At 36.5% G+C, this 25,829-nt stretch overlaps 1 protein-coding gene and 1 long non-coding RNA gene across 2 annotated transcripts in view; one reads left to right on the forward strand and one right to left on the reverse strand.

Moving 5' to 3' along the window:
• The first annotated feature begins 12,845 nt into the window (after nucleotides 1-12,845).
• On the forward strand, nucleotides 12,846-25,317 carry LOC130683550 (uncharacterized). The gene is made up of 4 exons (XR_008997317.1): nucleotides 12,846-15,524; nucleotides 18,942-19,009; nucleotides 21,460-21,561; nucleotides 23,829-25,317. It is a non-coding gene; the product is annotated as an uncharacterized LOC130683550 (long non-coding RNA).
• GDPD1 (glycerophosphodiester phosphodiesterase domain containing 1) overlaps nucleotides 20,880-25,829 on the reverse strand; it is a 57,697-nt gene continuing 52,747 nt past the window's right edge. Inside the window, exons 9-10 of the mRNA XM_036879793.2 lie at nucleotides 23,521-23,572; nucleotides 20,880-23,121 (exon numbers count right to left, since the gene is read on the reverse strand). Of these exons, the coding sequence (XP_036735688.1) occupies nucleotides 22,999-23,121; nucleotides 23,521-23,572 (175 nt within the window). The 3' untranslated portion in view covers nucleotides 20,880-22,998. The remainder of the gene's footprint in view (nucleotides 23,122-23,520; nucleotides 23,573-25,829) is intronic.

The following is a 25,829-nucleotide window of genomic DNA, read 5'->3' on the forward strand; positions in this document are numbered from 1 at the left end:
TAGCCAAAGACACCATATATCTGTCTCTGCCTTCACATGGCATATTCCTTTCTCATAAGGGCACTAATCACATTGAATTAGTAATCCTTCCTATTCCAGTATGACTTCATCTTAACTAATTACATCTGCAAGGGCCCTATCTCCAAATTAGGTTACATTCCAAGGAAGATGGAGTTAGTACTTCAACATATCACTTGGATAGAAACAATTTAACCCATAACAAATAGATCATATCTTCTTACTATTATCATACATGAATATACATGATCTGTTCATATATGAACATTTTCAAGACTCACTACCTTTTGCCAAATGCTCGTCAGAAGATCATACCAAATTTCTTCTTTATGCAAATGCCTGTTCTTATGATACATTTATTGGCATTAACCATTCTATTTTTTAATCCTAACCAATTTAATAATTAAAAATGTCATCTCATTAATTTAATTTAGCTGCATTAGATCAGTGAGGTTGAACCTTTTTTCATATGCTAGTAGCCATTAGCTATTTGCATTTGTCTTCTTTAAATTATTATGTATTTTGCCTATTTTCTATAATGTCTCTCTGATTGTATAGTCACCTATCACTATCCCATTTATTTTGTTCACCAGTTTTTTCTTGTTAACTTTCAATTTTTATTGATATGTTAAAGTTCATTATTTCTGTTTCCTTTTGTACTTAGTAATCCATTTTTAGAATTAAATATCTAAATATTAAATATTTTATTCTATACTTTATGCTTTTATTTTTTACATATACTTCTTTAAATTCTGGTCTTTATTTTCAGTAAATGGTGTGAGGTAAAGCCCCAATTGTATTTTTATCCAGCTTTCTTCACACAATTGATTATATCATTTCTTTTTTATTGTGATGCCTCCTTTATAAAATATTGATTTACTTAATCTCTTAAAAATCCTATGAGATAGGTAACTATTATTATCCACATTTAACTCCTAAGGAAATAGGCACAGAGAAGTTCGGTAACTTGTCCAAGGTCACACAGCTTGTAAATGGCAGAGAAAGAATCTGAACATAGGCAGTCTGGCTCCAAAGACCTAGTCTTAATTAAATTAGCTAAATTATAAATGGGTTAATATTTGTAAGAAATATAAGACACTGCTTGGCACATAGTAAGCTTTCTATAAATGTTTGTTTAATAAATACAATGAAAATTTCATGGACGTATCTATCCTAAGATCTTTTTCAGGGATACCTATTTATATTCCACTGATTTGTCATGGTTTCTGTTCTAGTTTAGATTATTGACATAGCATTTTAAAATGTCATAGGGCAAGGCCATGCCCACATCCCCTGTTCATTTGTAACAATTTCCTTGTTGTTCTTGCCAGCTCATTCTTCCAGATAGACTTTTGTTACCCATAATTAATTATGAAAATTTTCAAATATAAAGGAAAGTTGAAAGAATTGTACAGTGAACACCTGGATAAACTTTGTTTCAAAACACAAATAAAAGGATAAACAAACCAAAAAAATCCCCTTTGAGGATTTGATGAAAACGAATCCACCCTAAGAGTTAATTACATAGTATCAACATCTTTATCTGAATTAGTATTCTCGTTCAGAAGTATGGTTTATTTCTCCACCTATTCAGGTATTTCTTAGCACTTTTTATTAATATCTGGTTGTTTTGTTATGCATAATTCTTGTTAACATTAATCAGTGATATTTTTCTTTTGAATACTTTGGTGGGAATGGTGCAGAGGAAGGTCTTTTTCTTATGACATTTTCACTGGTTATTGTCAGGCATTGGGGATATAAATTAGTGTAGAAGTGTATAATCTAGTGGAGGGATACACTAGCCCCATAGAGGAATTGTTAATTAATTCACTCATCACAACACCTACTGAGCACATGTCATTGTGTGTATGCCAGGCTCTGAGGACATGTGGATGAATGTGCCCATTTCTTTGTCCTTGGGGTGCTGATAGACTCTTGGGAAAGATAAATAGATGGTCAACGTAATATAAAGCAGGGCAATGAAACACCACAGGAAAGGCTGATCAGCCTCCACCAAGCAGGTAATACTTGGCACACGATACCAGGTGAACAAAAGTTCACCAGGCTAAAGAAGGAGATAGTGCATTCCGTGGAGCAGAAAGAACCTGTGGAAAGGTCTGTCAAGTTGGGGCACTGCTGTGTGAAGTAAATGAAGATTGTTGCCGAGATGTTAAACAGTGCTGTCTGCACAGGGAACAGGGCACTTTTTTGGGGTAGCTGAAATTTTGGGTATTTGGAATGCCAGTGGATTCTGAAAAGGTGGGTAGAGGTATGATGTGTTAAGGAGTTTGAACTTTATCATAAAAGAAATAAGGTAAGCAAAGATTTTGAACCAGGAGCTTTGATCAGAATTAGTTTTTGACACAAATCATCTTGGCCCCCAGGATGGGTGGAATGGGAGAAGGGAAGGCCGGAAAGTGACAGAAGTCAGGTTGTAAAAGGCAGTGCATGCTTTTAGGCAGCTGCCCCTGCCCCTAGGACCTTAGCCTGCAGTCAGTGGAGTGGTGAGATCAAATAAGGAACAAGGTGGTAAAATGCTGTGATGATAACTGGCACAGGTAGTGACACGCCCAACTGTAGGCGTTCAGGGCGGGGAGGTATCACCATGGAGGAGGATAGTCTTGTCCTTGAAGTCCAACCTGGGTAGGAATCCTAGCTCCCCAATTCATCCTCTGTGAACAAATTTCATAGTGCTTTGAGCTTCAATGTCCTGACTTCTAATAAAACAACGTGGCTAATAATACCTAGCTGAATACCTGTTGTGAGGACTAAATGAGAAAAACCTATTCAATGCCAAATATATAGAAAGTGCTCAATAAATGTTATTTCCAACTATGCCAGCTCCTACGTTGATTGAGTTTATAGTTGAGAAATTTGTGTTTTTACTTGTCACTGTTTTCATGCTCTTGTACTTCTCATAATCCTCTACCCATTTCATTTTTCAGGTCTACAATTTTACACTTAAATTATACCTTAAGACAAATTTCTTTGTGTTGTGCCTTCCTTATTTTCCCATTGCATTTTACCTTCTAAATCAATGAGAGCATTCTAGGTGGGGAGGGACCACCCCTCCACCCTGTCCATTTTCTTATCATCACATTTCTTAAGATTTGCCCTGCTTATTCTTTCTACCTGGTTCCAGGGGCAAAGATGTTGACTATAGCACAAACAATTTAGCCTAGAGAGACAATGGCTTATTCATTTTCCTCTTCCTGCTTCTGAAAAAATAATACAGAACAACTCAACAATCTTGGGAGAGTGAGAAATATGAACCCACATCCCCCACTCTTCTACCTTCTTAGCTTTAGGCCCAGAAGTCAACCAACCAACCAATGTCTTTGTCAATAAACTCTCAGTGACTGCAATCAACCCAAAGACTGACATAATGGTCCCCAAACCCATTTTGCAATCTGCAGTTTGTAAATTAGTCAGAGTGCTGATTATCAGGAAACAGGAGGATCTCTTGTTTTCAGACAAAAATTGATTTGTAAGTAGATCCAGAGCTGAAGCTGCACTACAGTAATACATTTATTTAACAAATCTTATTAAGATCTTCTATGTGCCAAGCATTGTCCTCAAGCACTGAGATACAGCAGTAAACAAAGTTCTCACTCTCGTGGAGCTTACATCCTAGTGGGAAAGACAGATAATAAATAAACAAGTTGATACATATAAAACATTTCAGCTGGTGATATGTGCTATGGATAAAAATAAAATGGAGTAGGGGGAAAGGTGATGAGAAGGTATAAAGGGCTATTTTAGATAAGTGAATTTCACTTCTTTTATTTTTCTTTACTTAATTATCAGGACATAAACTGTAAAGTATGTAAAGTTATGGCTATGACCACTTGACGAATTCTCACATACATTCATGCAACCACTGCTCAGGTCAGGAAATGGAACATCTGCAGTGTCCCAGAAGGTTCTTTTTTGCCCCTTCCCAATCAGTGCCTTCCAAGAGCAAACTACGAATCTGAATTCCGTCACCATTGATAAGTTTTACCTGTTCTTGAGCTTCAAATAAATGATAATCCTAAAGGATATATCCATTTGTGGCTTGGCTTCTTCCACCAACATAATGTGTAAGATTAACCCATACTGTTGCAGAGTCTCTGTTCTCTTTATGGCTGTGTAGTATCCCATTTCATGACTAGATCACAATTTATCCATTCTCTTGTTGACATTTGGATTATTTCCAATTTGGGGCTATTATGAACACAGTTGCTATGAATGTTCTTGTCTTCTGGTGGGCATATGCACTCATTTCTCCAGGGTGTATGTATAGGGGTAGAATTGCTGGGTCATGAAGTAATATAAGTTTAGTTTCAGTAATTAATGACACAGTGATTGAACCAATTTACACTCCTGCCAGCAAAGTATGAAAGTTCAAGTTTCTCCACATCCCTGCTACCCCTTGATTGTGTCAGTCTTTTTCATATTAGCCATTCTTTGTGTTTGTTCAGTGGCTTTTAAACAAGACTTAAAGGCACTGTGCTTGGAACACTTTGCCCCTGGAAGAGAAGTACAAAGGCCTTAAGACAGAAGTGTGTCGTCTGAGAAGCAAAGAGGCCAGGGTGGCAGGAGCTGAGTAAGCAATGGGGAGAGAAATAGGATATGAGATCAAAGAAGTGGAGGTGGGGGAAGGATAAAGTAAGCCATCATGAGGCCTGTGGCTTTTATGCTGAAATAGGGAAGAAATCAGTGGAGGGCTCTGAGCAGAGAGCAGATGTGATCCGACTTCAGTTTTCAACTGCAGCACTTTGGCAGCTCTGTTGAGAATAGACGGAAGCAGGCCAGGGGGAGGCAGGGAGAGCTTTTGCAGTGATCCAGGACAGGGATGGTCTGGGCTTGTGTCAGGGTCAGGGTGTTGCGGGATGTTGCGGGAGGAAGTAGAAGGGATCTGACCCTGGGTCCACTGTGAAGGGAGACCTGACAGGGTTCTTTGATGGAATTGAATATAAGAGAGAGAGTGTGTCAAGCATAATTCCAGGTTTTCCACCTTGAGCAGGATGGGATTGAACCCAGGTCTTTTGTACAAATGTTTTGGTATAATTGATCACACACCGAGTCTGGCAGGGAGTGATTACTCCTTCAAACCTCAAGATAGTAACATCAGGTTTAGGAAATAGTCCATGTGACAGTACTTTGCTGGAATAGCCTTGAACCTACTTATACCTGTAATCAAAAAATCATCTCTCCTGGAGGAATTTAAGCCAGTTTACAATTATAACTGACAAAGAGTAGCTTTGTTTAATAATCTCCTCCAAGGGCTCCGTACACTTCACAAATGCCCCATGGCCAGTTGCTTCACCTCAAAAACAAAGGCATTTCAAAAGCAGAGGATTAAGAGGTGTGAAAGAAGCAGGAGAATCTAGGTCAGAAAACGAATGCCTTCTCATAAGAAAATAGCACAAAGCTATCAGCAATGCTTAGTTAAGATAAACAGAGCTCTGAGTCTTACAAAAGTGCTCAGAAATTATCTAAACAGGAAACAAAAGCACTCTTATTTCCCACTGCCAGAGCAAACCTATGGAAATTGCTTAGGGCATCCACAGAATGAAATGAGCCTGGTCAATAAAAAGTTCAAATTAATATTAGATATGCATAACACAGCTGCTTTGCTTTCCCATAAAATTATCCAAAGTGCTGACAAGTCAGTTTTCTTACAAGACACCAAAACTGCACAGGTGACTGCCTTTGCTGCCTTAATAAGGGGGTGTGAAGAGCACATTACAGTTTGTGTCACATACTCTGAAAAAGTAGAATTCAGAAACCTTCAAGTGACAGAAAAGTGTGAATAAATATCAGCAAGCAGTGCTAGGAATGGAAGTGTGAGGAAGTTCCTTCTTTTGCTGGCTTCTCCATGTGACAGCTAATGGCCCACATCTTTTTCACCAGCCAGAACTGAGAATGGAACTTGAGACTGCGATTGGTCCACCAGTACAGAGCCTTAGCCACGTAACAGTCCTGATTAACTGAAGTAACCACTCCTTCATAGAGGGGGTTGGCAAATTAGGACTCATGGGCCAAATCTAGCCTGTTTTTATATGGCCCATGAGTTAAGAATGGTTTTTACATTTTAAGATGGTTGGGGGAAAACAAAAGAATAATAATATTTTGTGATCTGTAAAAATTGCATGAAATGCAAATTTCAATGTTCATAAATAAAATTTTATTCGAACATTTAGTCAGGATCTATGGTTGCTTGTACAGTGTAACAGCAGAGTTGAGTGGTTGTGACAGAGACCCTACAACCTGAAAAGCCTAAAATATTTACTGTCTAGTCCTTTAAAGAAAAAGTTTGCCAACTCCCTGCTTGGTATCACACTGATGTATAAAAGGTAGAAGTAACAGTTGAAGGCACTTATATTTCCAAAATGCAATTGAGGAGGCATCCTGAAAATGGAAAAGCACAGAAACAAAACTAATGCTGCATGTGTTTAGCTTTTACCTGCAGCACTTGGCATTCATTCTTTCCAGGCAGTAGAAAGGAGAATGATCACTTTTCCAAGAAAGGAAAGGGATACTAATCCTTTTAATCAGCTAGAATCAGACACTATTATTGTTTTCTGCCCTTAGATTGTTCTTTTCCATGAAAAGAGTTAGTAAAAGAGAAAAGGGTGCTTAGTGTCAGGTAATACACAAAGGGGACTGTGGTCAACCCACACTGCACTGGATTAAAACTTTCAAAATGAAAGAGCAGAGACCTGCCTGCCTTTTTCACTACTGTATGTCTAGAAACTCCAGTGTGAGCACTCAAATACTTGTTGAGTGAATATAGGATAATAAACTCTTTTCACACACTTATGAAGAAAGTTGGCTACTGTATCTCCTGTTTCCTTCAAGCTTATGGTGTCGAACAAAACAAACCATTGTGGCTTTAATTGCTTTGTCTAGACTGAAGCAGCAACACTTGAGACCTCTGCTCAGCCTCAGCATAAGAGCACTCAGGAATGTAGTGGCCCCTTGTTCCTTCTCTGCTTATGTCAAAGGGCAAGTGTGGTGATGATTTAGTGGAGGCTCCACAGGAAGATTGATTACTGATTCCAGCTTATTGGGTTGTCCAACAGCAGACAGGCCTTGGGCCAGTATGAGTAGAGGCATGTGTACAGCCTTGCTCAACCTCCGTATCACCTCTTCTTGCCGTCAGAGCTCTTTCCTCCTTGAAGTGTTTTTCAAAGACTACAGATGATGTGAGAAGAAAATACTGACCTAAACAAAACAAAACCCAGACTGGAAAGCTCCTGTGTACACAAAGAAAGCTGTTTTGTCATTTACCAAATACTAAAAGAAGTTTGTAGCTGCCTTAGCTATTTTTTCTAATTGCAGATAGGTAATTAGCTAATTTATCTGAATTATTAACCCTAAAGAATGGTGATGATCTCTTCCCAAAAGGGAGAGGTTACATAACTCAGTTTCTCATTTTTTGCTCTTTTCAACTTGAAGTTTTAATGAGGATCTACCCTGTACCTCATATGCATTTTGCCAAGCTGGGAAAAAGGGAGATAGCAGAGGTGAGTAAGCTTCTGCACCCCAGAAGCTCAATATAATGAAAACTGTTTTTGGTACACGACTGCCACACCCCAAGGGAAAGTGAAATTTATATACCCATGCTACACACTGCAGACAAAACAATGTAAGAAATCTCTGCTCTATGGAACAGGATTTACTTTAGATTTATGACAACGAAAATTCCGACCAGAGCACTTTGGAGTTTTTACCCTATCACTTAAGATCTTTTAAAATTGTTGCCTAAGTAGTCTCAAGAGATAAATAGCCACAGGAAAATATTGGCTCTCCAAAATATTAAGTACAAATGCACTACCAGTTAAGAATGAAATTTTCCTTTTGACTGTCATAAAGAAGGAAGGAAATAAATCAAACCTTCAGGTCCTCTCCAAGTTCAGATACTAAATAAGAATCCTTATCGTATATATCATGAATTTTGCCATCGAAAAACCCCAGTTTGGATACTCTGTGATTTACTTGATCATCAGCTTGGGACAATTCTTGGAACTCTCTGAGCTTCTGTCTCTTCCTGACTACCTCACAGGACTTGTACAAGAATCAAAGAAGGTCATGTGTATAAAAATGCCTTATAAATTGTTCCCCCCCAGTTCCTCAAGAGTAGGTTACATCTTATTCCTTATTGAGTCTCCAACCTCTAGGACAGTGCCTAGTACATGGAAGATGCTTAATTTTGATTGAAGGAATACTTAACTATATGAATATCAGTTATGATATAGCAAATTTTACTATTATTTGTGGATTTATAATAGGGTAGTAATGAATATAAGATGGCAATTCTAAGTCTTTCTCTCTAAAATATGGTTTTCCTGATGGCAGGGCCCAACTACCATCACTAGGGCCAGGCCTTATGTTTTATGCACATTAGACACTCCATTTGTGTGTGTTAAACTAAAGAAAACTGAATGTGCACTTTAAGGAAAAAAGTCACTCCATGGCTGATAGTGTTGATGTCTTTTATTTTGAAGATAATTTTACTAACAATATCAGTTGGATATTAATGCAAGTTTTCTCAACAGTTTGCAATGAACGAGCCACATCATTTCTCTCAGGTTTCCTGTGAATAATGACACACATTTGTGAAGCAGATCTCCAGAGTTCCGTGTTATAAAACAGTTCTCAGCAAGAAGTGAAATCTTATAGGAATCAGTCATACTGGCATCTCACTAACTCAGGTTCCAGTTAGTTAAACTAGCCAGGCTATAAAATGACAGATAATCAGGCAAAAGATCAAGTAGGATTGGAGGCTCATGGATAATTTCTAAAGATCAAATGCCCTCAAAACCTCTGGTTTAAAACAAAAAAGTTATTTTCAAAGTGTTTTGTTTTTCTCTAGCTTGTCTATTTATATTATGTTCCCATTTCCTTTGGATTGTTCATCTTTTCCTTCTTCTGTTGCATAAACTGTATGTAAACTGAAGAACTTAATCTTTCAACTCTATGTGCTGCAGTTATTTTTTACAGTCTTTTGGCTTTATAGAGTGTTTTTGGACACAGGAGATTTAAAGTTTTAATAGCTCACTGAGATATAATTCAGATGGAATTCTAGAAGATTTAATTTTTATGTAGTCAAATATATCCAACTTCTCCTTCTTTGCTTTTGAATTTTGTTTTTAGGAAAGATTTTAAAATATCAGATAATACATAAATTTAGCCTTCTTTAAAAAGAGATTTTATTACATATGTGTGTATTATTAAACTTCATTTTTGACGTGTAAATCTTTACTCCATTTGGAATTTATTTTGGAATAAGATTGTGGCAGGGATTCTTCCTTATATTTTATTTCCCTAATGATTAGCCCACGATGTCACAGTACCATACACATAACAATTCCTTTTTCCCACTGGCTTGAAATATTAATTCACATTTGTTTCTAGAACCTATAGTTTTTATTTTTTAATGAAAAATAAGCTTTTAGTATTACAAAATCAGTTATGAGCATTGTAGAAAATTAGAAAATACAAAAACATTTTACTAATACAACCAAAATTACCTTACTGTATATTCTTTAGAGATATTTTTCTATGGGGAGCTACATGGTTATGGAGAGACATATTTCCATATGGATATCATATGGAAAATGAGACTATAGCCTGCTTCAATCTAATGATCTCTATGTTTTCATTTCAATAATTCTTCATGTCATTTAATACCCATATACAAATTTCACCACTCTCAGAATGCCCTTTCCAGATGGTTTACCCAGACCAGGATTTAATCCAGAACCGTGCGTCCCCTAAGTGTCTTCGTCTTGATGAAGTGGAAACACATTGCAGATCTTTCTTGTACAGAAAAGTTGTTGGGGATTCTCCTTCAGTCCTTGAGATTTTGTTCCTAGAGTACATAATGATGTTTCCATTTAGAATTTGATTGACTATGTCAGGAATGTCACAGAAAGTATTTCTACCAAGCCTGGCAGAATTTCAGACTTTACCCTAAACCAAATACCACTTGCATAGGAAAGCAGAGGTCAGGTAGCAAAGTTTAACATTTCAAATAGAATATAGAAGGAAGAGCATGGAAGAAGTGACCTCTATCTGATCTTGCAGAAAGAAGCAATTAACGTCCCAAGATGGAAGTAGGTTACAAGTGAGGCCACAGGATTTCTGTTGGTCAGGGATTGTTCAGGATTTAGTGTTAATAATTAGTGTCAAGAACCCAAAAGAAACATACCAGAAATTCAAAATACAGTAAAGCTCATTAACTTTTACATTCTCCTATGGGAGCTCTTCAAAAGCAATTTGTCTAATTTTATATTTGTTTTACCAGAGCTCATGTTTAGATATTCAAATCAAATCCTTGGTTTTTGAGAAAGTTCTCACAATTAAATAAGGAAGAGGTAAGACAGAACAGTACCATGAAAATCCTTTACAATCCAGTGTTGTAAACTATGTTTTCATTAGTGCCTCAAAATACCGTGAATAGAATACTTTTGGATAATTAAAACAATAGAATAGATTGCAAAATGGTTAAGCTATAGGGCACTATGAATAGTATGAAATCATTTGTGACAAAGATGGTATGATTTGTTTATACTTGAAAATATTCTGAACAAAATTTGTCATCTTTGGGACGTGGAACCAGAGAGATCCATTTCTTACTCTCTACATATATCGATAATTTTTGGATTTTAAAAACAACATTTTTACTCTCTGAAGTTTCCTGAAGATGAGAAGATATATACTAAAAAAGTGGTATGAGTTAGAACACAATTACTAATAGCACACTCATTAGTAAAGTGTAATCATTTTAATGGTGGTATCAGGATAGGACTGACTTAGTGCAACAAAATGACTATTTTATTAGGCTTTTCTCGTAGATGAGAGGTGAACAAAGCAGCAAAGCATAGAGAATTTGAATTGCAAACCAAAGCAGGCATCAAGGAGCTGAAATAGGTTGCTTTCTGCTGTGATGAGGGCTCCCAGTCAGTGGAAGAGCATTAGAGAGTAAATGCTCATCTAGCAGGGATAGAAAGTATTTCTGAGTAGGTAAGTTCAGAATAGATGATCAATGAATGCTAAAATTCTAAAAATGTTAAAAATCTAAAACATTTCCATTCTCTCAAATTCTGTCTAAAGAGAGGTGAAACTAACATTTATCTGCTCAAATTGTTAAGATCTTATTAGGCCTTCTAAATAATTTCAAAAAATTAAAAAATTTTTAATTGTGGTAAAATACACATAACAAAATTTACCATCTTAAACTTTTTTTTTTGGTGGAGTTTTAATAAAATGTCAGTTGGCCAGTTTTACACAGGTAAAACTTTCACGTTTTGTTTTCAAGTGAATGAGGTAGTGAGCTTTGGCAGAAATTACAGGTCCTCTTGAAACCTCTGGGGATGACTCTATAAATGGAAAGCCCTAATTATCCACTACCCCAAATTTATCAAATTAATTTTGAACTTCTTTTAAACCATAGTTTTACTTAATCGATCTTAACCATTTTTAAGTGTACAATTCAGTGGCATCTTACATTCATTCTTTTCTACCTCTACTTCCAGAATTCTTTTCATCTTGCAAAACTGAAACTCTATCTATTAAACAAGAACTCCCCATTTTCCGGTGCCCCAGTCCCTGGCATTCTACCTTTTATTTCTATGAATTTGACTACTCTAGTATTCAAATAGTATTTGAAAGCATATAATATTTTTATTTTTGTGACTGGCTTCTTTCACTTAACATAATATCCTCCAATTTCATCCATGTTGTAGCATATTGCTGAATTTCCTTCCTTTTTAAGATTGGATAATATTCCATTGCATGTACACAGCATTTTGTTTATCCATTCATCTGTAGGTGGACACTTGGACTGCTTCTACCTGTTGACTATTGTGATTCATGCTCTTATGAACATGGGTGTACAAATATCTTGATAAGTCCCTGCTTTCAATTCTTTAGTATATATAACCAGAAATGCAGTTGCTGGATCACAGGGTAATTGTATTTTGTATTTTTTTGAGGAATCACCTTACTACTTTTCCTAGCAGCCACATCATTTTGCATTCCCACCAACAGTGCACAAGGGTTCCAATTTCTCCACAACCTTGACAATACTTGTTATTTTATTTTTTGCTTTTTATAGTAGCCATTCCAATGATTGTGAACTGATTCTAATAACTATTTAAAACAAGTTTTTTAGGAGAAGTTACTCTAAAAACTGATGAATTTAGAAGAAGACACCTTTTTTTCCTGAGTAAAATGTTATCATAGTTCCTCTCAGCATTTTCCACCTGAGCCAAGAGGTATTTTTCTTTTAACATGATATCATTTATCTAAGTTTTTGATAGGTTAGTTTCAAATTGCTGTTGGTGATTAATAGGACCAGGAGTATCCTATTTCATTTTGCAAAACCACCTAAAACTTTATTTCAGAATTCATGCCTAAAAATGATGACTGCAGGAATATACCGAAGTAAAAGGGAAATGAATCATGTACAGAAAAGAAGGGAAGGGAAAGAACCAGTAAAGAGTTATATAACTCATTCTGAACTTTTACCTAAGTTTACAGAATTATAGCGTTGTCATTGGTAAGCTTTAATATTTGACCTCAAAGATCACAGAAGACATAAAAGGTGAAATTCCTGGATTTTTAAAAACTAAAATTTCTTTATTTCATAATATGGTGAAAGCAGTTAGTAAAAGAAAGTGAAAAAATCCTCTGTGTAACACATACAACGTTGGGAGAGGCCTACCACTGATGTATATTAAATATTAATTTGTTTAATCATAAATCTTGTTTGGAAGAGAAAACAATTATGTGTGAGCTAATTTGATTCCTTTAATCACACTCTTCTCCCTAAACTTGCCAACATTTATTATTTTTTGTTTTTTTATAGTAGTCATTCTAATGATTGTGAGCTGGTTCTAATAACTTTTTAAAACAAGTTATCAGGGAGAAGTTATTCTAAAAACTGATGAATTAAAAAAAGACTTTTTTCCCAAGAAAAATGTTATCATAGTTCCTCTCAGCATTTCCCACCTGAGCCAAGAGGTATTTTTCTTCTAAGATATCATTTACCTAAGTTTTTGATAGGTTATCTTCAATATGGTCGCATTTAAGAGGTCTGGTGACGAAGGTTACGGAGAAAGAACCAGCCTGTGACTAGCAGTTGTGTGTTGTAATAACAGCTTTGAATTTAGTCTCTGAAGAACTAGGTTTGTCAATCAGGTTTGTCACCTTACTAGCTGTACAATCTTGTATAAAGTCACTCAACCCATCCAAGCTGCAGTTTCCTCATTTATAAATCAGAGGTAATAGCACCTATTTCACAGGGCTGTGGTGAAGATTATATATGATAATAGCACCTGGCCTACAGAAGATACTGGATAAATGTTAACTTCATTCCTTTTTCCAGAGTAGGGTCAGAGTTGTCTAGTTATTTTGTTGAGATTATAGAATGCACAGTTGAACACTGGGATAGCATTTCTCAAAGTTACTTAAGTCAGAATTTTTAAATATTTTCTCCAGAAATATGTTTCTTTCCCATTCCAGTAAGTGGCTCTACTGCCCAACTATTCAGTTGTATAAGCCAAACCTACCAGTCAACCTAAAATTTTCCCCCTTTCTTCATCCACCAAGTCAATTGCTTCTACCTCCAAAATATATCTCAAATCTAGACACTTTCTTCCATCTGCACTCCCACTGCCATATCTCTACTTCTGTCTGTCCCTTGCCAATCTATTTCTACTCAGCATCAAGAATAAGCTTTAAAAAATATACTGCACATCACTCCTCTGCTTAAAACCCTTTAATGTGTCCTCATCAGAATAAAATGCAAATGCTTTACCTTGGCCTGCTGAAAAGACCCTGAATGATCTGATTCCTGCCTCGCTCTCTAGCCTGACTTTGCATCTCCAGTTTACTTTGCTCCAAGCACACTGCTTTCTTTTCTGTTCCATGAAAACACCAGGTGTTTTCCCACCTTTTTGCACTAGCAATTTCCTCTGCCTCAGACACTCTGCCCTCAGGTTTTCTCTCATAAGGCTGAAATGTCACCTCCTAAGAGAGAACTTCCCTGGTCCCTGCCCTCTAACCGTCTCTCATATCATAATTAGCCATAATTAAATTGCTTCCTTGTTTGCTGTCTGTCTTCTCCCAAAGGCAGAAACTGTGTCTTGTCACCACTATCCCCATAGCACCTTGCCCAGTGACTGGCACACAGGGCACTCAAATATCTGTTGAATGAATAACCAAGTGAAATAATGAAAAGAAAAAGTCTTGAAAGAAGAGAAGAGGCTTGAAAATTTGCATTCTGGCTAGCTTCTCGGGTAAATTGGTCAAGGAACAAGCAGGAGACTATGCACACTCAAATTAGAAAAATTTGAGTATTGTTTAATAAGAAATCATTTTCTAAAGTTATGAAGCCTCAAGCATAGTAAAATGCCCAAGGACTTATGTAGTAACAGAGTTCTTAGCACCTATAAAATGGAGAACTCAGTGGGGAGCTGTTACTGGAACCTAGAAGGAGAGAGTCCTTGAAACAAAGCCACCTTGAAATAAGCTTGTCCTTCAGTCAAGGAACTCAGGGAGCCCAAAGTGACTTTTATAGAGAAGCACCTGAGAAAATCCATACCAACCTTTCTCTCTCTTACCTCTCTGATCTTATACTAGGGCTCTGCACTGGGCAAATTGGAAGGAGAATGGGACTGGGGGTAGGGCTCCGATAACATTTTATCTCCAAGGTTTTATTTCTCCTTTTAGGAAACACTAAGGCATATATAATATTAAGCTGTAAGTTCTGGGTATTAGATTCACAAATGGTTAATATTATTTTTTGTTTTTATCTAAGATTTTTAAATTTCTCAAAAAGGTGGTGGTACAGTTTTCCATCTACTCCCGTGGACAATGGTTTCAGTTACTGAATACTGACCACTGAGCCCATCTCTAGTGCTATCAGTATTGTTTAAGCAATGTCAGAGAACAGTGAATACATTTGACATGTGGGAATTTTCTCTTTGCTAGCTTTTCTTTGGGAAGTTCAATTTTCATAGGTAGGATCATATTACAACCTCCCCTCCTACCTAGTTTTTGATGTTTCTCTCAGCGTTGAATGGTGAACTGGAGATAAATTAGAAAAATTGGTGGCAAGGTTGAGGTTAAGGTTAAGAAGACCATACCAGTTCTAGCCAGATGACCTTGTAAACTCCCTCAATTTCAGTTGTGTCTAAAAAATGGGAATCTGAGAACATCAAGTACTCTACCAGGTTGTTGAAAGAAACACTTGAGAATGTATGTAAAAGTGAATAAAATCTAAATACTTATATAAATGTCACGTATTACCATTATTCAGCAATACCAAACTTTCAAACTCATTGTTACTTGAAGCTTAATTTGAATTTAAACATTTAAGAAGGTTTCTTGTTTTTTTCTTCTCCAGCAATCTATGGCTTGTTTGGTATCAGCCATCTGTAAATCTCCAAGTAGGTATCCTAGGAGTCTAAAAAATAAACATCAGCTTCCTTCTGAGGATTCCAGGTCAGGTTAGATTTCCTCTCTATCCTAGTGCCTCCATGGTCCACAAGCACTTCCTCCTCCAAACTCTCTCATGTTTCCTCAACTTACCCTTCCCATCTCCATTCCCTGCCACACATAACCAGTTCTCCAGCTCTCCCTCTTTGACCCTCATTCCCACTTGTTGTGGACTCCTTGAATTTTGGGGGGACTGAATTTTGTTCCCTTTCAAAATTAATATGTTGAAGCTGTAACTCTCAATGTGACTGTATTTGAAGGTAGAGCCTTTAAGGAAGTAATTAAAGTTAAATGAGGTCATAAGGTAGGGCCTTAAACTGATAAGACTGATGTCCTTTTAAGAAGAACAGACACCAGAAACCTCTCTGTGTATATGCATGTAGAAGCAAGGCCATGTGAAGATAAAGTAAGAAGGTGCCTTCTGCAAGCCAGTAAGAGAGGTCTCACCAGACACCAGCCTTACTGGCATCATGATATTGGACTTAAAGCTTCCAGAACTGAGAAAATAAATGTGTTTAAGCCACCTAGTGTATGGTATTTTGCTATAGCAGCCCAAGTAGACTAATATACCACTTTTAGCTCTTCTATTCTCTTGGAAGTACAAAACATTCCAGTTTTTATATTCCCATCTACCCTAGAGAATAACGAAAAAAGATAGCTCTTCCTTCTCTTCTCTCAGTTACCTACTAACTAGACCACAGACACCAAAGAGGGCAGTTTATATGCCACCAGACACCTAGCTATAAACCAGGTGTCTGGCCTGACAGGCATTCATAAATATTTGTTGAATAAATTACAACACATTCAGTCTTGCAAGAGATCTTTGCTCACATGTCCTCTTTCTCCAATCTCTGGTCTCTCTCTACCATCTTGTTTTCACACATTTACAAACCTCCCCATTCAGAACACAACTCACTTGATAACTGGTGCCTCTTCAAATGTCCTGATTCTCTAATTCCTTTGATTAAGTGGCTGATTTTTATGAGCCTCATTTAGTACCATTAAGTTTTCTTCATCCCTTTGGAATCTGTTATCAATTCCATCAACTATGGAGATAAATAAACTATAGTTAAGGAGGCCTCCTTTTAACCAAATGCAGCCATCCTTTCCCACCCCTTGCCTTCCTGGATCTCAGTGCTCTGTTTTGGACACTGCTAATAACCACCTTTTTCTTAAACTGTCTACTTTCATGAGCTTGAGGACACTAAAGTTCCTACTTCTGTTTCCCGACCACACCTTCTCTGCCTCCTTGGGGCATATTGATACTAAGGCTTAATTCTCTGCTCACTCTTTTTCCCCACTCACTTTCTTCAAGAGTTTTTTTATTTTCTTAATTTAAATGATCAACTCTTCTGTTCTTGATTCTTGAGAAATCACAGCTGACTCGACTGATTTCATTTCAACTGTAGAACCTGAAGCCTCACATGAGCAGTCAGAACAGCTCAGGAGTGCCCCACTATGTTTCTCTAATAAGAACACATTCCCACTGCCTAAAATGGCCATGACAGACTATGACTCTCCTCGGACCTTTTGCATCCCTTTCTCCATTCTCTGTTTTAGCAAAGACCTGGGCTCACCTGTTATGTAAAAAAGTAGAAACTATTGGATGAAAACTCTCTAATCTTCCCACCACCAGAGCTACATGGCCCTGCTTTTATTGCACCTTAATTATTTTCATTTACAATGAAGGGAGAGTCCTTCCCATCAAAAGCCAATCTCTCCATATTTCTAACCCTCTCCTTTTTATTCTTAGTACCCACCAAGCTCTTCCTGCCTCAGGGCCTTAGCATAAACTCTTCCATATGCTTAGAGCACTCTTCTTCCTCCTTTGCATGGTTCATTCCTGTTGCTTTAGATCTCAGGATAAATGCCACCTCCTCAAACAGGCCCACCTTGACCATTTCACCTAAAATAAGCTTGATTTTATTATTTATCTCAGTCCTTCGTTTATGTCCTTCATAATATTTTCTTCAACTTGAAGTTAGCATGTTTATTCCTCTTGTTTGCATTCTCAAATTGAATGTAAGATCCATGAGTCTATACTATGTCTATCTTACCTACCATCATATTTCCAGATTTAACAGCTACAAAGCTACAGGAGGTGCTCAGTAAATATTTACTGCTATGTCAATAATAATATTAGTTTCTTTTTTCCTCCAGAGAGGAAATTCAGTGATAAGAGGATAAGAGAACAAAGAGAAATTTCACTGTATACTCTTTTTATACTCTATGAGCCAGTGAATATATTACTTATTAAAAGATAAATTACATTAAAATTAGAAAAAAGGAGGCAGTTCTATGGTTTCAGTCTAGAGATGACAGTGGCTTGTACTAGGATGGTGGCAGTGGGGTTGGAAAAATAGATTCACTATGTAGGATTTCATGATTATTTGTGTGTGAGGGCCTGAGATATATATAAGAATGTTCTTCACAACATTATTTATAATAAAAATTAGAAACAAATTTCTAATGTCAGGGAAATAGTTAAATTATGGCACATCGACTTGATTAAATAACATCTATCTTTTAAAAATTATTTGTAACATGAGAAAGTGTTCATGTAATATTAAATGGAAAAAAAAAGAAAATGTGAAAGTATATATATGGTATGATCATGACTATATAAAAACCCCAACAACTATGTACTGTAAAAAACAATAGAAGAAAATCGAGCAAAAATTATTAATAAGTAAATGTCTTTGAGCTGTAGATTTATGAATTTTCTAAAAAGGTACAGGTCAATCTCTGGATCACATCTAAACCAAAATCATAATCCCTCTTTCCTGATTTGTTTGGGAAGAGGGAGTGGCTTAGCAGGAAGTCTGGGTTCTTTTGTCAACCCCAAGTTGGAAGTTAAAGGTTTCTCTCTTCAAGAAAGAAACCAAAATTTGGAGAAGAGTCACCTGCAAACCCTGGACATCAAACAGTTCTGCAGTAGCTAAAAAGGTTTTTATTTTTTAATTAATTTTTATTAACTTTGATTAATTAAAATTTATCTTTTAATTGAAGGGAAGTTAGAAAACCTAGACAAATGAAAGTCACTCATAATAATTCTATCATCATTAAAAACCACAATTAACACTTCAGTAGGTACCATTTCACCTTTAAAATGAATATGTATAAATATTTTTGTTTACGCAGTATGCAGCTTTATGGCTTATTGTTTTCACTTAATCTCATATCAGTAGATACAGAACAGTAATATTTTTGTAATGATGTCATTACATGGGCCTACCATAATTTATTTAGCCAGTCCCTTAATGTTGCATATTTAGGTTGCTTCCAGTTTTTCACTCTGCATATGTACCTTTGGGCACTTGTCCTGCTATTTTCTTAGGCTATTATTCCTCACACTGGAATTTCTGAATGAAAAGATACTGTCAAATTGACCCTCAAAGTGTGCAGCTGATTCATATTCTCACCGGCAGGTCCTGCGTGCATCTCCCCAGGCCCCTCACCAACACTTCCACTCTCGCCACCTAAGAGTTGGAAACTGGTATGTCACCCAATATTGTTTTAATTTCTAGGTCTTTGATTAAACATTGTTTGTGGACTGTTTACACTTGCGGATTGCTTGTTTGTATTCTATGCTCCTCCCCACCCAGCCAATTCTTGAAAAGTTTTTGACAAGAAAGGGCCATGAACCCTTGAAGAACTGTTTGAAGTGAAAAGGGCGTAGAGTGAATTAGGAGGAAAAAAGGAAGAAGAGAGGTTCTGCTAAAGCCTGAAGGGGGAAAAAGATCTTAGATCAAAGATTATACAAGCAAAAAAAATTTTTTTTTGCGGAGAACTCCTATTTTAAATCAAACTTTATGTGGAACTCACATATGAAACAGAAGAAAGTAGAGCAGCTCTGGTCAAATTAGGAATGGATAACACACAGCTGTACCTGCTCAGCCTCCTCTTAATGTTAACCATCCCCACTCACCCAGCCAAAGCTTTCTAGGCCCCATCTTACTTTAGGGCTTCAAAAAACTTAATTTTAAAACTTCTGGACAAACAAGAGCAATGCATTTGTATTCTTTATAAACAATATAGTAAGTTAAGCCTTTTTCGATAGAGGTCTCTACTTTTTAAGGAAAAAGGCACATATAAGTGGGAAAGGATGTTGTCAGTCTCACTGTGGTATGAACCATGCTATTCACAACATAGGCTTCTGGCGGCATAGCAACCTATTCAAACTGCAAGTAGAATACTGAGTAGGAAACAAGGTCACCTCTAAGGTGCTAGGTTTGCAAACTCATGCCTATAAAGTACACAAAACTCCTAAATCTATCCCTCCAGACCTACCCTTTTTCATCCAAGGGCTAATATATCCAATGCATAGCAACTCAAATGTCCGTCGTTTCAAACTTTTTGTCCTTTCAAAGAACACCCACAGTCATCTGTTCCCCTCTTTAAGTTCCCCATTTTCTTGCAGCTTTGGAGTTAGTAATGACTTTCCCTTCTTCTTTTAAGCTCATCTAGTCACCAACACTTACTAATTCTTCCCTTACAGAGACACATATATTCATTGTTTCCCTACTTACATTGCCACTACTTTCAACCTCTTTATTTATTTTAAAACTTTTAATGAAGCATAATTTCATCTGGACCCTTATTACTTCATGCCTGGGTTGCTACAGGAGTCTCCCATCCTACAGACTATTGCCAAATTAATTTTTATGTAATCTAATGTCAATTAAATCTGCTTAGCCTTTTGACCTAGTTTCTAGACTGTTCTCTAGTCTAGGCTTGTATATTTATTTCAGATTATAGAACGATCCAACTTTCCAAACCTAAGTGTATTATATCTTCTGATGATGTTTTGGTCCCTGGTCTCAGACTGCTATTTACATTTGCCTTTTGGTCCTGAAATGATTACATCATATTATTGTCACAACTAAGCCTAGCAGTTTTGGTTCTTGTTTTAAGGTCCTGAGTTTAACCATCTACTTATGACCTATGCCTTTCAATTTGGAATAAACTCTTCAACCACGTATTCCTGGCTTTCCTTCAAATGGCACTCTTATCTACAGCAGATTTTCTCTCGATTTTTTTTTAATGCACCTTTCCAGGGCCACCATGTTGCACAGCTCTAAGACTCATTCACATTGTAGTCTATGTTAATGGTTTCCCATATTTGAACATACCATGATTTATGTTTTATGTTCTTTTTTCCCAAACTACTGCAGCATTCTTTCTCCACATTTGATGGCTACTAGATGCCCACCTATGTCAGAGTCCCACCCCAATTTCTAGAAGCAGTCCTGGCCAGAAACGAGAGGCTTAATAGTTCTGGGACTCAGTACCACTTTACCCCTAAAATTAGTCCAGTGTTATCACTCTGTTCTTCAGTTCTATAAATAAGTTTCTTCCCAAGACCTGGGTCCTTCTTCTGGTAGAGAAACTCTTAACTACTTCATGCTGAAACTCCCTCATGCCAACTGGTTGCTGAAATGCCTGCCAACTGCTCTCCACTGCCATGTCCTTGCCTTGCTTTGGCATGCTGACTAGGCCTTGGCTAGATCTGTCAAACCTAGTGCAGCCTCATCCCAGTAGAAGCATCTGAGTCCATCTTTTGACCATTTCTCCAGCCTTCCCCACCACGGCGATCACTGTGCCTAGCAGTAGCTCTAAATGAAAGGGGATTTAACCTCTTTTATTTATTTTAAAATTTTTATTGAAGCATAATTGACGTACACTCAGGAGTATAACTATTCAACCTCTTTTAAAATGTGATGCCCTAAATCAGAAAAGCAGTATTAAGATGTTATCTGACAATGAATATCAACTCTTGTTATAGTTACTATGCTTTTATTAAGTGAATTAAAATCACCTTGACTATGAAGTCATCAAACTTTTAAAACATGACTTTCTATACATTGTTACCATACTGGGTACTTTATGTTCTACTGGTTGATGCAAAATATATGCTGGCTCAATAATACGAACTGCTCTGAACAGATTCTGCTCATAACAATGTAAAATTTGGAAAGAAGAAGTAACAAAAATAATTATATCAATGATGATCAAAATGATCCCGAGCAACTATAACACAAAATTATAGTAAGTGAAAGTGAAAATGACTGACGTAATGGATTACCTGCCTGAGTTATTTGTTCAAATGCCAAGAGGCAACTTCTTTACCATAAAAGTGTTTCTATATTTTATTTTCCTTATGCTGGAGAGAAATCTCAGGTGCAGTTAACTCATATTATTAATTCATCACCTCATTAACTTCTGCAAAAAAAAAAATCTATAAAGCATATTTGGATTAGAGCTGCAAAAGAACAATGAGTAACCTTTATTTCATTCTTGTAAAACTTTATTTCCATTTAAAGAACAAAAAAACCAAATGTTATTTATGTCATTCAGGGACAGGTGGGAGAGTATGATCACCCTTCATCGCTGTTAGCTAGCAAACTCCAAATGACAGATGTCTTCTAGGTAAAAGACACTTATTATTCCAGATTTTATTTACCTCCCAAAGAGATAATGAAAATTAGTCAAAATGATTAAAAACAGATTTGCATGAAATCACCAGGAAAGCTGAGAAAGTGATGTCTAAAGCTTTAGGAAATTCTGTTTCCACTTAATACTCAAAGAATAAATTCTTGAAGATCAGGAACAGATGGTTCATACTCTAAGTATTAGAAACAATGATATGCATTTTCATCAGTTTCATGTGATCAGGAGTATTCAGGATCTTATTTAAAATCTAGATGTATGCCCAAACTGTTAGTCATTGCCAAAAATGGAAAATTTACATTTCTTTAGAGGAAACATAAAAATATGACTGTTTGGCTCTTGTCTTAATTTATAATTAATAAATCCAATTTTAATGTTTACAAAAAACAAAAATACATGGTAGCATAGTTACACACCTGAAAAAGATTCCAAATAAAATGTCCCCATTAACAAGCAACCAAGTAATCTATTTCAGGGTACAGATTTTATTTCTGATCAAGAAATCTTCAGTTAAATCTTTGAGTCTGCCTTCTGTTAATAATGCACAACTTGTCAGATAACTACAGCCCTGATTTCCAAGCTCTCCTTCCACTGTACTTTTTCCCTTTAACTAAGATGTGCCCAGAAACAACAAGACAACTCAGAATAGCTGTAATGGACTTCAATAATTTTCTTTTACTAATTAGTTATCTTATTCCAGTGAAGGCTAATGTCAAATCTATCCAGTAGTCTTTGATTTTAGAATTACTCATAACAGAATACTGCATCATATACAGACATCTTGATCAATAGTCCACTTACATCTCATAACCAGTTATCTTTCTAACCAATATACAAATGTAAAATATGCAATATTGTTTAAAATAAATATACAATATATATTTTCTACATTCTCAGACAGGCTTAAAAATGAGGTAATAAAAACTTAACTGATTAAACCTTTACCATTCTGGAAATGGCTTAGGGGAATGATGGCAAATTTTTTTCCTTAGGTCTTTTCATGTTTTCTTTGACTGTTTTTGAGTATCTCCTTTTTTATGTCGACAAATTATGTAAAAAATCCTTAAGCTTTGTTGGATAGTCTGTCATCACCCCAGTTGCTCCCAAATCAAAAGCTCTTTGATATTCTTGTTCTTCATTTAACACCCAAATATACACCTGAAAGTTAGAAGCATGAGAAGTATAAGAAGTTACTCTTATAATAGCATTGATCAATTACCATCTAAGCACATTTAGAAATAACCTTCTAAACCTGTAATTTTTAAGAAATCACCAAATCCTTTTAAAAAAAATTCTCCCTTACTCATTACATATGCACTATCCCACCCCTCTAGCTTCAGGTATTCTTGCCTATACGTGAGTGGACTTTAGTCACTGAAATGCCAATGCTTTCTTGTTAACTGTAAGGCACACATTAAGGTCTTCATATGTGAACCAGTAAAAACAGCAGCATCAGAGTCAGGGCCAAATTAGGTCAGTTAACAATTCCTGCCCCTTACACTTACTTTAAACTGGTGGCCTACAGCAGTTTACAAAATGCACATCCCAGAAACTTACCTGAATGCCTCGGGCAGTCAGGTGGTCAAACAAAGCTTTTCTCATTAGTAAACTAGAAGAGGAGAGTAGAACAGATTTAGGTACTTCTTAGTCCAAACAAAGACTAGGATTAGATTTTAGTCCTAATTTGGTCAATTCAGAGTTTATATTTCCTTGTTGAATCTAATCCCACTGCTTTAGACTAGAAGCAATGGCCTCAAGTAATAATAGCTGTTGTGGATGCACTTATGTCTTCACTGTTGCACCTGCTTCCACTGATGCTACTCGTTGGTAGACACCCAGAACCTCCTTTCTATTCCTTCTCCCAGTAGGTCCTCAGGAGACCATTCTCAATGGAGAAAAAGATTCCTCCATTTCCCTGCTGGCACCACAATGAGAGTGAAAAAAAGCACTGAGAGGTCTGTGTTCCTAACACTCCAAGTTAAAATAAGGCAGTGAACATGGGTCAAGTTCTATAGCATCATAGTTCATTTCCATAATTAGTCTTCTGTGAAGTATCCTGTGAACTATCTTAGAAGCTTAATGCGCATTAGTTACACTATCCTATATATATAGGAAAAGCACATTTTATTTTATTTCCAAATAGCTGACCTAAAAGTGACCTTTTAGAATACAAATCACTAAAGCAAGGTGGGAACTAATTGTTCTGGAAAGCTATACAAGTTATTTCTATACTGTTTATGTCCATTAGAATGATTAAGTGACAGAAACTAAAAATCATATGCATTTAACACCCATTAAAAATGCATTCTTGAACATAAAATACCCTAAGGAATCCACCCCAAAACTACTACAACTAATAATTTAATTCAGCGGTGGCAGCATACAAAATTGATACACAGAAATCTGTTGCATTTCTATATACTAACAATGAACTAGCAGAAAGAGAAATCAGGAAAATAATTCCATTCACAATTGCATTAAAAAGAATAAAATACCTAGGACTAAATCTAATCAAGGAGGTGAAAGACCTATACCCTGAAAACTACAAGACACTCATGAGAGAAATTAAAGAAGACATAATAAATGGAAATATATCCTGTGCTCATGGATAGGAAGAATTAATATTGTCAAGATGGCCATCTTGTCTAAATCAATCCCTATCAAAATACCAACAGCATTCTTCAACAAGCTAGAACAAATTGTTCTAAAATTCACATGGAACCACAAAAGCCCCTGAATAGTCCAAACAATCCTGACAAGGAAGAATAAAGCTGGGGGGATTATGCTGCCTGACTTCAAGCTCTACTACAAAGCCACAGTAATCAAGACAATTTGGTACTGGCACAAGAACAGACCCATAGACCAATGGAACTGAATAGAGAGCCCAGATAGAAACCCAAGCATATATAGTCAATTAATATATGATAAAGGAGCCAAGGATATACAGTGGGGAAATGACAGCCTCTACAACAGCTGGTGTTGGCAAAACTGGACACCTACATGCAAGAGAACAAAACTGGATTATTCTCTAACTCCATACACAAAAGTAAACACAAAGTGGATCAAAGACCTGAATCTAAGTCAGGAAACCATAAAAGTCAGAAGACAACACAGGCAAAAATCTCCTGAATATAAACATGAGCAACTTCTTCCTGAATGCATCTCCTTGAGCAAGGGAAACCAAAGCAAAAATGAACACATGGGAGTACATCAAACCAAAAAGCTTCTGTACGGCAAAGGACACCATCAACAGAACAAAAAGGCATCCTACAGTATGGGAGAATGTTTTTGTAAATGACATATCTGGCAAGGGGTTAACATCCAAAATATATAAAGAACTCACACGCCTCATCAAACAAAAAGCAAATAACCCGATTAAGAAATGGGCAGAAGATATGAAGACACTTCTCCAAAGAAAAATTCAGATGGCCAACAGACACATGAAAAGATGCTCCACATTGTTAATCATCAGGGAAATGCAAATTAAAACCACAGTGAGATATCACCTCACACCAGTAAGGATCGCCACCATCCAAAAGACAAACAACAACAAATGTTGGCAAGGTTGTGGAGAAAGGAGAACCCTCCTACACTGCTGGTGGGAATGTAAGCTAGTTCAACCATTGTGGAAAGCAGTATGGAGGTTCCTCAAAAAGCTCAAAATAGAAATACCATTTGACCCAGGAATTCCACTCCTAGGAATTTACCCTAAGAATGCACCAGCCCAGTTTGAAAAAGACATATGCACCCCTGTGTCTATCACAGCACTATTTACAATAGCCAAGAAATGGAAGTAACCTAAGTGTCCATCAGTAGATGAATGGATAAAGAAGATGTGGTACATATACACAATGGAATATTATTCA

Source organism: Manis pentadactyla, chromosome 4, assembly GCF_030020395.1.
Source record: "Manis pentadactyla isolate mManPen7 chromosome 4, mManPen7.hap1, whole genome shotgun sequence".
Lineage (NCBI taxonomy): Eukaryota > Metazoa > Chordata > Mammalia > Pholidota > Manidae > Manis > Manis pentadactyla.